The sequence below is a fragment of the Cebus imitator genome, unplaced genomic scaffold (assembly GCF_001604975.1).
Source record: "Cebus imitator isolate Cc_AM_T3 unplaced genomic scaffold, Cebus_imitator-1.0 Scaffold280, whole genome shotgun sequence".
Classification (NCBI taxonomy): Eukaryota; Metazoa; Chordata; class Mammalia; order Primates; family Cebidae; genus Cebus; species Cebus imitator.
Window position 1 is genome coordinate 2349174 of NW_016107595.1, and position 13364 is coordinate 2362537.

The 13364-nt window shown below is 53.9% G+C and overlaps 2 protein-coding genes across 3 annotated transcripts in view; one reads left to right on the plus strand and one right to left on the minus strand.

Annotated features, from left to right (window-relative positions):
* The first annotated feature begins 6625 nt into the window (after positions 1-6625).
* Positions 6626-10262, plus strand: GDF15 (growth differentiation factor 15). Its single transcript, XM_017501292.2, has 2 exons — positions 6626-7659; positions 9380-10262. The coding sequence occupies exons 1-2, from the start codon at positions 7080-7082 to the stop codon at positions 10027-10029; spliced, it is 1230 nt and encodes a 409-aa protein (XP_017356781.1). The 5' UTR covers positions 6626-7079; the 3' UTR covers positions 10030-10262.
* Positions 9732-13364, minus strand: part of LRRC25 (leucine rich repeat containing 25) — a 9967-nt gene continuing 6334 nt past the window's right edge. Inside the window, exons 3-4 of one of the 2 annotated variants that reach the window (XM_037728783.1) lie at positions 13090-13206; positions 9732-10338 (exon numbers count right to left, since the gene is read on the minus strand). In XM_037728783.1, the coding sequence (XP_037584711.1) occupies positions 10170-10338; positions 13090-13206 (286 nt within the window). In that variant the 3' untranslated portion in view covers positions 9732-10169. Of the gene's footprint in view, positions 10339-12632; positions 13207-13364 lie in introns of those variants that run through there. The other variant, XM_017501295.2, reaches the window with a different exon arrangement.

Genomic DNA, 13364 nt, shown 5'->3' on the forward strand with positions numbered 1-13364 from the left:
GCCTGGAACGTCACCACTTTGGGAGGTCAAGGCAGGAGGATCCCTTGAGCCCAGGAGTTTGAGGCTGCCGTGAGCTGATCGTGCCATTGCACTCCTGCCTGGGCAACAGAGTCAAATTCTGTTCCCCTAATCCTTCCAGAAAAGAAACACAGCAAAGGATTTTGTTTCCTACAGTTATTGAGGCTGACACAGAGCGTCACAGGGCAAGGAAGCCGAATATGCTAGCTAAGATCTCTCTTCCTATGTATTTATTTTGTCACGAAGTCTCGCTCTGTCACCCAGGCTGGAGTGCAGTGGTGCAATCTTGGCTCATGGCAGGTTCAAGCGATTCTCCTGCCTCAGTCTCCTGATTAGCTGGGACTACAGGTGCGCCACCACACCCGGCCAATTTTTGTATTTTTAATAGAGACGGGATTTCAGCAAATTGGCCAGGCTGGTCTTGAACTCCTGACCTCAAGTGATCCTCCCACCTTGACCTCCCAAAGTGCTGGGATTACAGGCACGAGCCACTGTGCCTGGCCTTTATTTACTTATTTATTTGTCTATTTTGAGATGGAATCTCACTCTGTCACGCAGGCTGGAGGGCAGTGGTGCAATCTTGGCTCTCTGCAACCTCCACCTCCCGGGTTCCACGATTCTCCTTCCTCAGTCTCCCAAGTATCTGGGATTACAGGCATCACCGCCCCTGGCTAATTTTTGTATTTTTAGTACAGGCGAGGTTTTGCCATGTTGGCCAGGCTGGTCTTGAACTCCTGACCTCAAGTGATCCTCCCACCTTGACCTCCCAAAGCACTGGGATTACAGGCGAGAGCCACCGTGCCCAGCCTTTCTCTTCTTATAAAGCCACCCGTCCCACTTGATGATACTCCGTCTCATCCATGCGCCCGTGAATGGTTCAATGACCATTCGTGACCCAGTCACCTCTTACAGGCCCCACCTCTCAACACTGCCACATTGGAGGTTATGTTTCAGCAGCAGTTTTGGAGAAGCAAATGTTGAATGAATCGTAGCACCTGTCATTTATTTCTTGGTGTCACAGCACACTACAGAGGTCCCCATCCACCTCCCTGTTCCCTCCCCGCCCTCACTGATGCCTGCTGTGGTTGTCCCAGGGGGCTTCACCGCCCTCTGTGGACCACGTCTTCCCAGCACAGTCCGCGTTCTCCGTGTGTTGGGGTACTCGGGCACAGAGAACGGTGTCCCTGGGCCGGCACCTTGCTCAGCAGCTGTAGTGAGTTGAATCTGGCCCCTCAAAACTTATGTCCAAGTCGGCCAGGTGCAGCAGCTCACAGCACTTTGGGAGGCTGAGGCAGGTGGATCACAAAGTCAGGAGTTCAAGACCAGCCTCGCCAAGATGGTGAAATCCCATCTCTACTAAAAATACAAAAATTAGTCAGGTGTGGTGGTGGACGCCTATAATCCCAGCTACCTGGGAGGCTGAGGCAAGAGAATTGCTTGAACCCAGGAGGTGGAGGTTGCAGTGAGCTGAGATTGCGCCACTGCACTCCAGCCGGGGTGACAGAGCAAGACTCCATCTCAGAAAAAAAAAAAAAAAAAAAAAGCCTGGTCACAGTGGCTCACGCCTGTAATCCCAACACTTTGGGAGGCCAAGGTGGCCGGATCACCTGAGTTCGGGAGTTCGAGATCAGCCTGACCAACATGGAGAAACCCCGCCTCTACTAAAAAGCCGGGCGTGGTGGTGCGCGCCTGTAATCTCAGCTACTTGGGAGGCTGAGGCAGGAGAATCGCTTGAACATGGGAGGCTGCAGTGAGCAGAGACTGCACCACCGCACCCCAGCCTGGGCAACAAGAGTGAAACTCCCTCCGTCTGAAAAATAAGAAAGAGCGGACTCATGGCCGGGCACAGTGGCTCATGCCTATAATTCCAACACTTTGGGAGGCTCACTAAGGCAGGAGGATCGTTTGAGTTCAGCCATTTGAGACCAGCCTGGGCAACATAGTGAGACCCCCATCTCTCTATACAAACAAAAACAGAAAACACAAAGAACCCGGCTGGCTGTGAAACCCTCTAGATGGCACGGGCACACGCTGACCTTTGAGGACTGTCACGAGCATGAGACAGCACTTCTCCCTGTCCTTGGGCCCTGCAGGAAACTTTTAAATAATCCGCTTTTGTACTTCTTCCAAACCTCCTGCTTGTGACCCTGTTTACCTTACATCACAAGCAACCATCGATAAAAGTAGGCTTGTCCAAAGCGCCGTGTGTTTGGCAGCGCCGAGAGCTGGGGGAAGGTAGTCGGGGCGCGGGGAAGGTGGACATTTTGGGAGACTGGGGCCCTGCCAGGTGGAGGGACTGGCCTGACCTCTGGGTCCTGCGCTGTTTATCTCCACCGTGACTCCACCTCCCGGGACCCACGGAAGCTGTCAGTGGGAACACAGGATCCGATCCGCTGAGCTCATCTCTGGCCACCTGCCTGCATCCGCTCCAGCTCTCTCTCCTCTCAGCTTGGCCACGAGGCTGGCTATGAGGTCACTGGTTAAAGATTTGGGGAAGCAGAGCCAGGGGAGTGGCCGGATGCGGTGGCTCACATCATCATCTCAGGATCCCGGCACTGTGAGAGGCCACGGAGGGAGGATGCTTGAGCTCAGGAGTTCAAGACCAGCCTGGACAACATAGCAAGACCCCATCTCTACAAAAAGTAAAATTACCCAGTTGTGGTGGCACGCGCCTCTAGTCCCAGCTACTTGGGAGGCTGAGGTGGGAGGATCCCTCTAGCCCAGGAGGTCGAGGCTGCAGTGAGTGGGTGACAGAGCCAGACCCTGTCTCTAAAACAAACAAAAACAGAAACAAAAAGTCCACTACTTACTCATCCTGCTTCTCAAGTGACAGATACCCACAGAACCCGCAGCTCCCCTTTGGAGTGTGCTTGGTGGAATACTATACAGCAAGGAAAAAGGACGGAGCATCACTCAGAAACATTGTGTGAAAGATACCAGGCAGAGGAGAGGATGTGCTGACTCATTCCCATTCCCATCAAGTAGGAAAACAGACAAACTCATCCCTAATGATTGAGACCAGCTCACCTCTTATCCAGGGCTGGGGAGTATGATGGGAAGAAGCCCTGGAAATTCCTGGGGCTGGGAATGTTCTAGATTCTCATTTTCAAAGTAGTTTCAAGAGTAGATCATATGTAAAATGTCATTGAGGCTGAGTGCAGTGGCTTGTGCCTATAATTCCAGCGCTTTGGGAGGCTGAGGTGGGAGGATCCCTTGAGGCCAGGAGTTTGAGACCAGCATGGGCAACATAGTGAGACCCCATTTCTATTAGAAAAATATTAGCCAGGTATGGAGAGTGCACAACTGTAGTCTCAGCTACTTGGGAGGCTGAGACAGGAGGATCACTGGAACCCAGGAGTTTAAGGCTGTGGTGAATTATGATTGCACCACTGCACTCCAGCCTGGGCCACAGAGAAAGACACTGTCTCAAAAAAAAAAAAAAAAAAAAAAAAATGTTAGGCCGGGCTCGGTGGCTCACACCTGTAATCCCAGCACTTTGGGAGGCCGAGGTGGACAGATCATGAGGTCAGGAGATCATCCTGGCCAACATGGTGAAACCCCGTCTCTACTCAAAGTACAAAAATTAGCCAGGTATGGTGTCGAATACCTATAATCCCAGCTACTCAGGAGGCTGAGGCAGGAGAATCGCTTGGACCTAGGAGGTGGAGGTTGCAGTGAGCCGAGACGGTACCATTACACTCCAGCTTGGGCAACAAGAGTGAGACTCCGTCTCAAAAAAAAAAAAAGTTCTTATTTTGGGGCCGGGGGCAGTGGCTCACGCCTGTAATCCCAGTACTTTGGGAGGCCGAGGCAGGCAGATCACTTGAGGTCAGGAGTTCGAGACCAGCCTGGCCAACATAACAGAGTGAGACCTGGTCTCTATGACAAATACAAAAATTAGCCAGGCATGGTGGCGTACGCCTGTAATCCCAGCTACTAGGGAGGCTGAATCAGCAGAAGAATTGCTTGAACCCGGGAAGCAAAGGTTGCAATGAGCTGAGATCGCACCACTGCATTCCAGCCTGGGCAACAGCTCGAGATTCCATCTAAATAAATAAATTGATTTAAAAGAGAAATCCCCTAGGACAGGGCTGAGGCTCAGACCCTGAGGGCTGAAGGCTTGGCTGAGCTCGAATGGCAGTGGGTACGTGCTGGGGTGGGGAGAGGCCTGGAGACCCTGTGGCTCCAGTGGGGGCCTTGCTGTGTGACCCCAGTGAGTCCTGTGTCTCTTCCCACCCATGCCTGTCGCATGCAGACACACCCACACACCCACTATCTGCTCGACACAGCAGAAAGCTGGAGCAGGCACAGGGACTGGCACCTGGGGCACCCCCTGCCCCTCCACCGTCTGGTGGCTGGACCTCACACCAGCCTACCCTGCTCTACACCCCCAACTCCAGCCGGGCGCGGTGGCTCACACATGTAATCCCAGCACTTTGAGAGGCCGAGGCGGGAGGATCACGAGGTCAGGAGATCGAGACCAGTCTGGCCACCATGGCGAAACACCATCTTTACTAAAAGTACAAAAATTAGCTGGGCGTGGTGGCGCACACCTGTAGTCCCAGCTACTCAGGAGGCTGAGGCAGGAGAATCGCTTGAACCCGGGAGGCGGAGGTTGCAGTGAGCCGAGATCGCGCCACTGCGCTCCAGCCTCGAGACTCTGTCTGAAAAACAAAAAAAAGAAAAAACCCAGCTTCTCAGTTCTGTGCCACCTCCTCTCTGGGCCAGACAAGGGCAAATTCATCCCTGCCCAGAGGAACCGCCGGTCTTGGGTCGGCAGAGCTGGGTACAGACACTTCCAGTGCGGTGGGTTGCAGCTATGACAGGTCTGTTGCTCCATGCACTCGGTATGTCAGCAGCTGAGAAACCGCGTTGCAACATGGAAAACGGTTTAATCTAACCGGCGCAGTGGCTCACGCCTGTAATCCCAGCACTGTAAGAGGCCGAGGCGGGCGGATCACCTGAGGTCAGGAGTTCGAGACCGGCCTGGCTAACAAGGTGAAACCCCATCTCTACTAAAAATACAAAAATTAGCCAAGTGTGATGGCGCATACCTATAATCCCAGCTACTAGGGAGGCTGAGGCAGGAGAATCAATTGAACCCCGGAGGCGGAGGTTGCAGTGAGCTGAGATGGTGCCACTGCACTCCAGCCTGGGTGACAGAGCAAGACTCTGTCTCAAAAAAAAAAAAAAGGCCAGGCTCAGTGGCTCATGCCTGTAATCCCAGCACTTTGGAAGGCGGAGGCTGGCGGATTACTTGAGGTCAGGAGTTTGAGACCAGCCTGGCCAACATGGTAACACCCCATCTCTACTAAAAATCCAAAAAATTAGCCAGACATGGTGGCGCACACCTGTAATCCCAACTGCTTGGGAGGCTGAGGCAGGAGAATCACCTGAACTCGGGAGGCGAGGGTTGCAATGAGTTGACATCGTGCCACTGCGTTCCAAACAGGAAAAAAAAAAAAAACTCGTTCCAAAAAAAAAAAAAAAAAAAAAGAAAGAAAGAAAGAGGTTTAATTCTAGGGCCACCCTAAGATTAGGGAAAGACTCGGTCTGTTGCCCAGGCTGGAGTGCAATGGCGCGATCTCGGCTCACTGCAACCTCTGCCTCCTGGGTTCAAGCCATTCTCCTGCCTCAGCCTCCCAAGTAGCTGGGACTACAGGTGCGCACCACCACGCCCAGCTAATTTTTCTATTTTTAGTAGAGACAGAGTTTCGTCATATTGGTCAGGCTGGTTCCAACTCTTGATCTCAGGTGATCCGCCCGCCTCAGCCTCCCAAAGTGCTGGGATTACAGGTGTGAGCCACCTCACTCAGATTTTTTTTTTTTGAGATGGAGTTTCAGGCTGGAGTGCAGTGGCACGATCTCAACTCATTGCAACCTCTGCCTCCCGAGTTCAGGTGATTCTCCTGCCTCAGCCTCCCAGGTAGCTGGGACTACAGGCTGGCACCACAACTGGTTAATTTCTGCTTTTTTTTTTTTTTTTTTTTAAGTAGATACAGGGTTTCATCGTGTTGGTCAGGCTGGTCTTGAACTCCTGACCTCAGGTGATCCACCCACCTCGGCCTCCCAAAGTGCTGGGATTACAGTCATGGGCCACGGCGCCCGGCCCGGGGCTAGAGTTTTTAAGGTTTTGGAGTGAGCAGAAGTGTGGAGGTCATTGCTTGGTGAAAGGGTGAAGAAGGTGAAGTCACAGACAGGAAGAAACTGTGTTCTCATGTGGATTCCATTCCTCTGTGGGGTCTCCACACTGGTGGGCTCCAGTGGTTAAGCTGGAATTCGGGATTTCAAAAACATCTTAAGCAATTCGTAAACAAAAGTCTTATGATTCTAAGGTCGGAAATCCCATCTCTAGCAAATCATCAGTGTCAAGTGCTACAAGGAACTTTCAGTCATAAGGAAGTGGGTCAAAGTGCAGCCTAATTAATGCTTAATTACAACGAAATTTCTGTCCAGAATTCTTTTTTTTTTTTTTTTAGAGACAAAATACTGCCATCATGCCCAGACTTGTCTTGAACTCCTGGGCTCCAGCAATCCACCCACCTTGGCCTCCCAAAGTGCTGAGATTGCCTGGCTCCCAGAATTATTAATCCTGTAAGCATAGCTTCAAGGTGAGCTCTGAGCCAGATGGGAGGATGGGGTTTGGGAGCTTAGCCTGTAGGCTGCTTAGCCTGGAAAGCAATGTCAGAGAAGACTTTCTGGAAGAGGGGCTTTTTGAGTAGTGTCTTGAAGAGTAAGTAGGAGCTCTCTGGATGAGAATGAGTAACTACAATAATACCGACTTTATCAAGCACCTCCTATGTGTCCGGCCCTGTGCCTTCACACCTCATCTGACTACCTCTCCAGTGAGATTCTCTCTCCCTGCTTTCCTGGTGAGGAAACAGGCATGGCAAAGAGGAATGACGTGTCAAGGTTGCCCTTCGTGGCTCCATCTAGCCCTTTCTCCTCTGCTCCCTTTGTTTTTCACCATCTTTAGCCTTTGATCCCAACCAAAAAGAGAAGAGAAGAAATCTCATGGGCATAGACAGCCCCCTCTTAAACTCCTGCCTGGAATTTTTCACATGGTAACAATGTCTTTTTTTCTCAACAAGACTCCCAGGCTGGAATGGTGTCCTCATTTCAAGGAAGAGGATACTGAGGGTCAGAGAGGTGCCCTAGCTTCGCTAGAAGCACCCCCACCCAAAGATCCTCCCGCCAAATACATCCCCCGACCCCGCCCAGCTGTGGTCAATGGAGTGTTTACTCTGCAGGCAGGGGCAGGAGGGCGGGACCGAGCAGGCGGGGGCGGACAAAGTCCGGGGACTATAAAGGCCGGTCCAGCAGCATCTGGTCAGTCACAGCTCAGAGCTGCAACCAGCTCAGCCATGCCCGGGCAAGAACCCAGGACACTGACTGGCTCTCAGATGCTCCTGGTGTTGCTGGTACTCTCGTGGCCGCCGCATGGGGGCGCCCTGTCTCTGGCCGAGAGGAGCCGCGCAAGTGTCCCGGGACCCTCAGACTTGCACTCCGAAGACTTCAGATTCCGAGAGTTGCGGAAACGCTACGAGGACCTGCTGACCAGGCTGCGGGCCAACCAGAGCTGGGAAGATTCGAACGGAGACTTCGTCCCGGCCCCTGCTGTCCGGATACTCACGCCACAAGGTAAGCGAAATCTTGGAGCTCCTCTCCTACCCCCGAGCATCAAGCATATCTAACCAGTGGTTCCTTGTCTCGAGATGCCCAAACCCACCTTTGAACCTCAGTTGCCCCCCCATGTCCTGGGTAGAAACATCCTGCACCCCCTTAGGTCTGATGGGGTACCCGATGCCTGATCTGCACCCACAACGTGGGAGGTTATAACCCATCCCTAGATTGAAAATGGGGAAACTGAGGCACACGGATGCCGGGGACCCTCCTGAAGGTGCATGGTGCCTGGGAAACTCAGGGTCGGGGTTGGGTGTGAGGTGTGGAGTATGGGGTGTGGGCATGGTCCCTGCCCTGGGCTGGGTCCAGGAATCCAGGAAAAAGGATGGGGGAGTGGTGCATGGATAGAGGTTTGTGATGGGCAGAGCCAGTTGGCACGGTTCTGAATCTGATGCAATTGCTTGTCAAGGCACTGCTGAAGTCACGTGCATCAAGTGTCTTGTCAAGGGAGAGGAGACTATTTTCCCATCTCTGTACCTTCCACAGAGGCTCCAGGGGTGCAGGGCACCGGATGAGGTGTGGGCTGTGCTGGGACCCAGGAGGGGGTCAGGTAGAGGGGTGCCCTCTTAGCCCGCCCTAAACCATCTGTGCTGTGTGACTCCAAGCAAACCTCTCACCCTTGCTAGGCCTAGCACCTAGCTTAGGGCACCCTTAAACCCCAGTCTCCCTGACACTTGTACCAGCCCGAGGGGCTATGATTCTTAGAGGCCTGGTAGTCTGGAATGGGATGGGCTTGGTACTCTTCATTTCTCGAGATTACGCGTGTAATCCCAGCACTTTGGGAGACCGAGGTGGGAGCATCGCTTGAGGCCAGGACATTAAGACCAGCCTGGGCAATATAGTGAGACCCCCATCTCTAACAAAAAAAGCTTAAAAAAATTAGTCGGATGTGATAGTGCATACCTGTAGTCTCAGTTATTCAGGAGGCTGAGGCAGGAGGATCACTTGAACCCAGGAGACCGAGGCTGCACTGAGCCATGAGCATGCCACTGCACTCCAGCCTGGGCAAGAGCAAGGCCATAATTAATAAATAAATAAGTGAAGTAAGTGAGCTTTTGACTGGCAGAAGAAAAGCAGTCCATGGCTGGAATCTCAGACTGTCTAAATATCAGATATATATTAATTCCTTCAAGTATTTACTGAGCATCTATTGTGTACCAGAAGCTGAGTCTAAGTAGGGAATATGAATGATTCACAACGAGATAAAACAGGGTGCTTCCAATTTTAGTCAGGCTGGAAGGGAGAGGAGGAGCCAGCTGTGCTGAGATTCAGGAGGAGAAATGCTTTTTTTTCCCGAGAGGGAGTCTTCCTCTGTTGCCCAGACTGGGGTGCAGTGGCGCGATCTCAGCTCACTGCAACCTGCGCCGCCCGCGTTCATGCGGTTCTCCTGCATCAGCTTCCCGAGTGGCTGAGATCACAGGCGCCAGCCACGACACCCGGCTAATTTCTTGCTATTTTTAGTAGAAGCCGGGGTGTCACCATATTGGCCAGGCTGGTTTTGAACTCCTGACCTCAAGTCCTCCGCCCTCATCGGCCTCCCAAAGTGCTGGGATTACAGGCGTGAGCCACCGCTCCCGGCGGGGAAAAATGCTCTTGGTAGGGGAAATAACTTGTGCAAAGGCGCCGTGGTGGGATCCAGCTCGACCTGTGGGTGACCAGCTCCTCTGTCTTCCCACAGTGCGCCTGGGGTCTGACGGCCACCTGCACCTGCGCATCCCCCGGGCCGCCCTGCCCGAGGGGCTCCCCGAGGCCTCCCAGCTTCACCAGGCTCTGTTCCGGCTGTCCCCGACGACTTCAAGGTCGTGGGACGTGACGCGCCCGCTGCGGCGTCAGCTCAGACTTGCAAGACCCCAGGCGCCCGCGCTGCACCTGCGACTGTCGCCGCCGCCGCCGCCGTCGGACCAGCTGCAGGCAGCGTCTCGGTCCGCACGGCCCCAGTTGGAGCTGCACTTGCGGGCGCGCGCCACCAGGGGGCGCCGCAGAGCGCGTGCGCGCGACGGGGACCACTGTCCGCTCGGGCCCGGGCGCTGCTGCCGCCTGCACACGGTCCGCGCGTCGCTGGAAGACCTGGGCTGGGCCGATTGGGTGCTGTCGCCGCGGGAGGTGCAAGTGAGCATGTGCATCGGCGCGTGCCCGAGCCAGTTCCGGGCGGCCAACATGCACGCGCAGATCAAGACGAGCCTGCACCGCCTGAAGCCCGACGCGGTGCCGGCGCCCTGCTGCGTGCCCGCCAGCTACAGTCCCATGGTGCTCCTGCAGAAGACGGACAGCGGGGTGTCGCTCCAGACCTACGACGACCTCTTAGCCAAAGACTGCCACTGCGCATGAGCAGCCCTGGTCCGCCACCGGGCCGCTGCGGGGGGCGCGGCCTCGGTGGTCCCGGCCGGTGGAATGGGCTCGAGGGTCCTGGGACACCCGATTCCCGCCCAAACAGCTGTATTTATATAAGTCTGTTATTTATTATTAATTTATTGGGGTGATATTCCTGGGAACTGGGGGGGCTGGTCTGATGGCACTGTGTATTTATTTAAAACTCTGGTGATAAAGCTGTCTGAACCGTTCCCTGTGGTGTCCAGGATAAGGGAAGGTGACCTTGGGAAGATCCTCCTCTCCCGGGCCTCAGTTTCTCCAGCGGACCTGGGATGGGGTGAGTGGAAAGGCGCAAGGCATGAGTGGGAAGGTGTTCTCGGGGATGCCAGGACACCTGTGAGCTCCAAGAGCAGCCTTGGGCATTCCCGACCCTCTGTCTCTATTTCTCCATCTCCCTGCTTCTGTTTCTTTCTTTTCTTTCTTTTTTTTTTTTAGACTCTGTTACCCAGGCGGGTGTGCGCTGGCACAATCACGGCTCACTGCAGCCTCAACCTCCCGGGCTCGATCGATCCTCCCACCTCAGCCACCTGAGGAGCTGGGACTACGGGCACCGGCCACCACGCCCGGGGAATTTCTGTACTTTTTGTAGACACTGGGTTTCGCCATGTTGCCCAGGCTGGTGTTTCTGTTTCTGAAACAGCTGAGACCTGACTTCAGCTTCCCTCCATCCCTCCATCTTTCCTCATTCCTCAGAACTTCCCTTTTTAGGGGCTGAGGCAGAGATATCTGTCTCTGTCTCTATCACCATCCTGTTACATCTTGCCACATGGGAGTCACCTTTCCATACAGGCAGCTCACAGCCAAGTCTATCTGCCACCAAGTGCCTTGTTTTGCAGCACTGTCTCCAACCTGAGGGATGAGTTCATCACCCCTCCTGTTTGTGGCACTTCCATGTTAGTGACACCTCATTCTTTCATATATAAAGAGCAGGGAGAAACAAATAAGTTGTGAAGAATATTTTCATACACAACACATCTCCCAGGTTACATATACTTCCTGTTTAGGATCTTGGAATTCCAAGGTGTGCTGACTCCAGCCCCCTCCCCACACCAAACTGCCTGTCCACCCTGAGTCTGAGAGGAATGGTGATGGGTGTTTTGGGGGACAGAGTACCCACTTCCAGCAGTGAGGTGTATCTGCTGGAATGCCACCACCCAGAGGCCACCCTGAATGACTGCAGGTGCCCCTTAACATATTCAGTGAGTATACCCACCTTACGCCAGGCCCTGGGCACAGCAGTGAGAAGACACACAAGAACCATCCCATGTTTTGAAGCTCGGCTGAGTGAGCAGCCCAGGAGTTGGAGACTGCAGTGAGCCATGAGTGCTACTGCAGTCCAGCCTGGGCAACAGAGTGAGACCCCGTGTCTTGGAAGAAGAAGTTTCAGAGTGAGAAAAAGTGGAGGCGGGTGGCATTCTGGGTGAAAGGGCTGGTGCAGGAAAAGGAACGCTTCCGGAGGGCGGAGGAGGCTCAGGGGAGCAGACAGGAAAGGGCCGTGAGGTGGGCGGGGCTGGATCACAAAGGCCCCCAACACCAGGCTGAGGGTCCGGGACAATAGGGCGCCACCGAGGATGTGGAAGCAGGGGAGGGGCAAGGCCTGATTCATGAGTTGTAAGATGGAAGTTAATGATGTCTGGGAGTCATTGACTCTGCCTGAGAAGAAACCACGGACAGCTTCTCAGAGGAGGTGGCATTGCACCAGGGCCTTAAAGAACTTTCTCAAAATATTAGAGCTAAAGATATATATATATATAATGGGGCCAGGCGCGGTGGCTCACGCCTGTAATCCCAGCACTTTGGGAGGCCAAGGTGGGCAGATCACTTGAGGTCAGGAGTTCGAGACCATCCTGGTCAACATGACAAAACTCCGTCTTTACTGAAAATACAAGAATTAGCTGTGTGTGGTGGCAGGTGCCTGTAATCCCAGCTACTTGGTACACTGAGGCAGGAGAATTGCTTGAACCTGGGAGGTGGAGGAGGCGGTGAGCTGAGGTTGCGCCACCGCACTGCAGCCTGGGAGACAAGAGCAAAACTCCGTCTCAAAAAGAAAAGAAAAAGAAAGAAAAAAGAAAAGGGAAGGAAGAAAGTAAGGAACGGTGGGAGGGAGGGAGGGAGGGAGGAAGGAAGGGCGGGAGGGGAAGATCCAGGCATGGTGGTTCACACTGAAGAAAGAAAAGAACAGCAAGAAAGGAAGGAGGGAAGGAAAGAAAGAAAGAAAAGGAGAAGGAAGGAAAAAGAAAGAAAGAGAAAAAAAGGAAGGAAGAAGGAAAGAAAGAGGCTGGGCATGGTAGCTCACACCTGCAATCCCAGCATTTTGGGAGACTGAGGCAGGTGGATTGTCTGAGGTCAGGAGTTCAAGGCCAGCCTGGCCAACATGATGAAACCCCGTCTCTACTAAAAATACAAAAATTCGCCAGGTAGAGTGGTGGGTGCTGTAATCCCAGCTACTTGGGGAGGCCGAGGCAGGAAAATCACTTGAACCCAGGAGGCAGAGGTTGCAGTGAGCCAAGATTGCACCACAGCACTCCAGCCTGGGTGACACAGTGAGACTCTGTCTCAGGAAAAAAAAAAAAAAAAAAAAAAAAAAGAGGGATGGGGTGGGGAGCAATTTGGGAGTCTCGGATGGAGACTTGGTCTTGGAGCTCACAAATCCTCACCTTGAGGGACCCACTCACCCTGAGCCAGCAGCCTCACCAACCTCAAAGCATTTATTGAGCACGGCCGGCGCAGCCACAGGAGGGTGACGACAGGGTTTGCGCAGTGACCCTCCTGTCCCCTTGTTGGGGGTCTCTCCTTCTCCTCTAGGAGCCGAGGGGGCTGAGGAGTGGTGTGGGGGATGGGGAGGGAGTGGCAGAGCCCCCCTGGGGCCTCAAAGATAGTCCTTTCCTGTCCTCATTCTTCAGATGGGGAAACTGAGGCCAGAGAGGAGTTGGAATGCCCTGAGTCACCCGGCAAGGACTGGAGCAGGTCTGGGTGGAGGCTGGGACAACTTGGGCTCAGCGCCCGGGGATCACGTACTCCTCGTCATCGACTGGGGCCCGGCCCAGTGACTGCAGGTTGCAGTAGACAGGCTGGGAGGCCAGGTTGATGTCCTCGTAGTTCATGTAAAAGTCACTGTCCTCTGAAGGGTGAGCCCTGTGGGGACAGACAGACAAGAGTAGGTGGGGAAGGAGGAGGACTCAGGGGGCAGGCATATGAGTTTCGAGAAAGTTCAGAGTGGGCCAGGTCACGTGGCTCACACCTGTAATATAGCACTTTGGGAGGCTGAGGTGGGTGGATCACCTGAGGTCAGG

What these genes read in the sequence shown, in the direction of transcription:
- GDF15 (XM_017501292.2), top strand. Translation starts at nt 7,080, where the DNA reads ATGGTAACAATGTCTTTTTTTCTCAACAAGACTCCCAGGCTGGAATGG. An exon ending in CCGGATACTCACGCCACAAG is followed by an intron (nt 7,660 to 9,379) that starts GTAAGCGAAATC and finishes GTCTTCCCACAG; the next exon opens with TGCGCCTGGGGTCTGACGGC.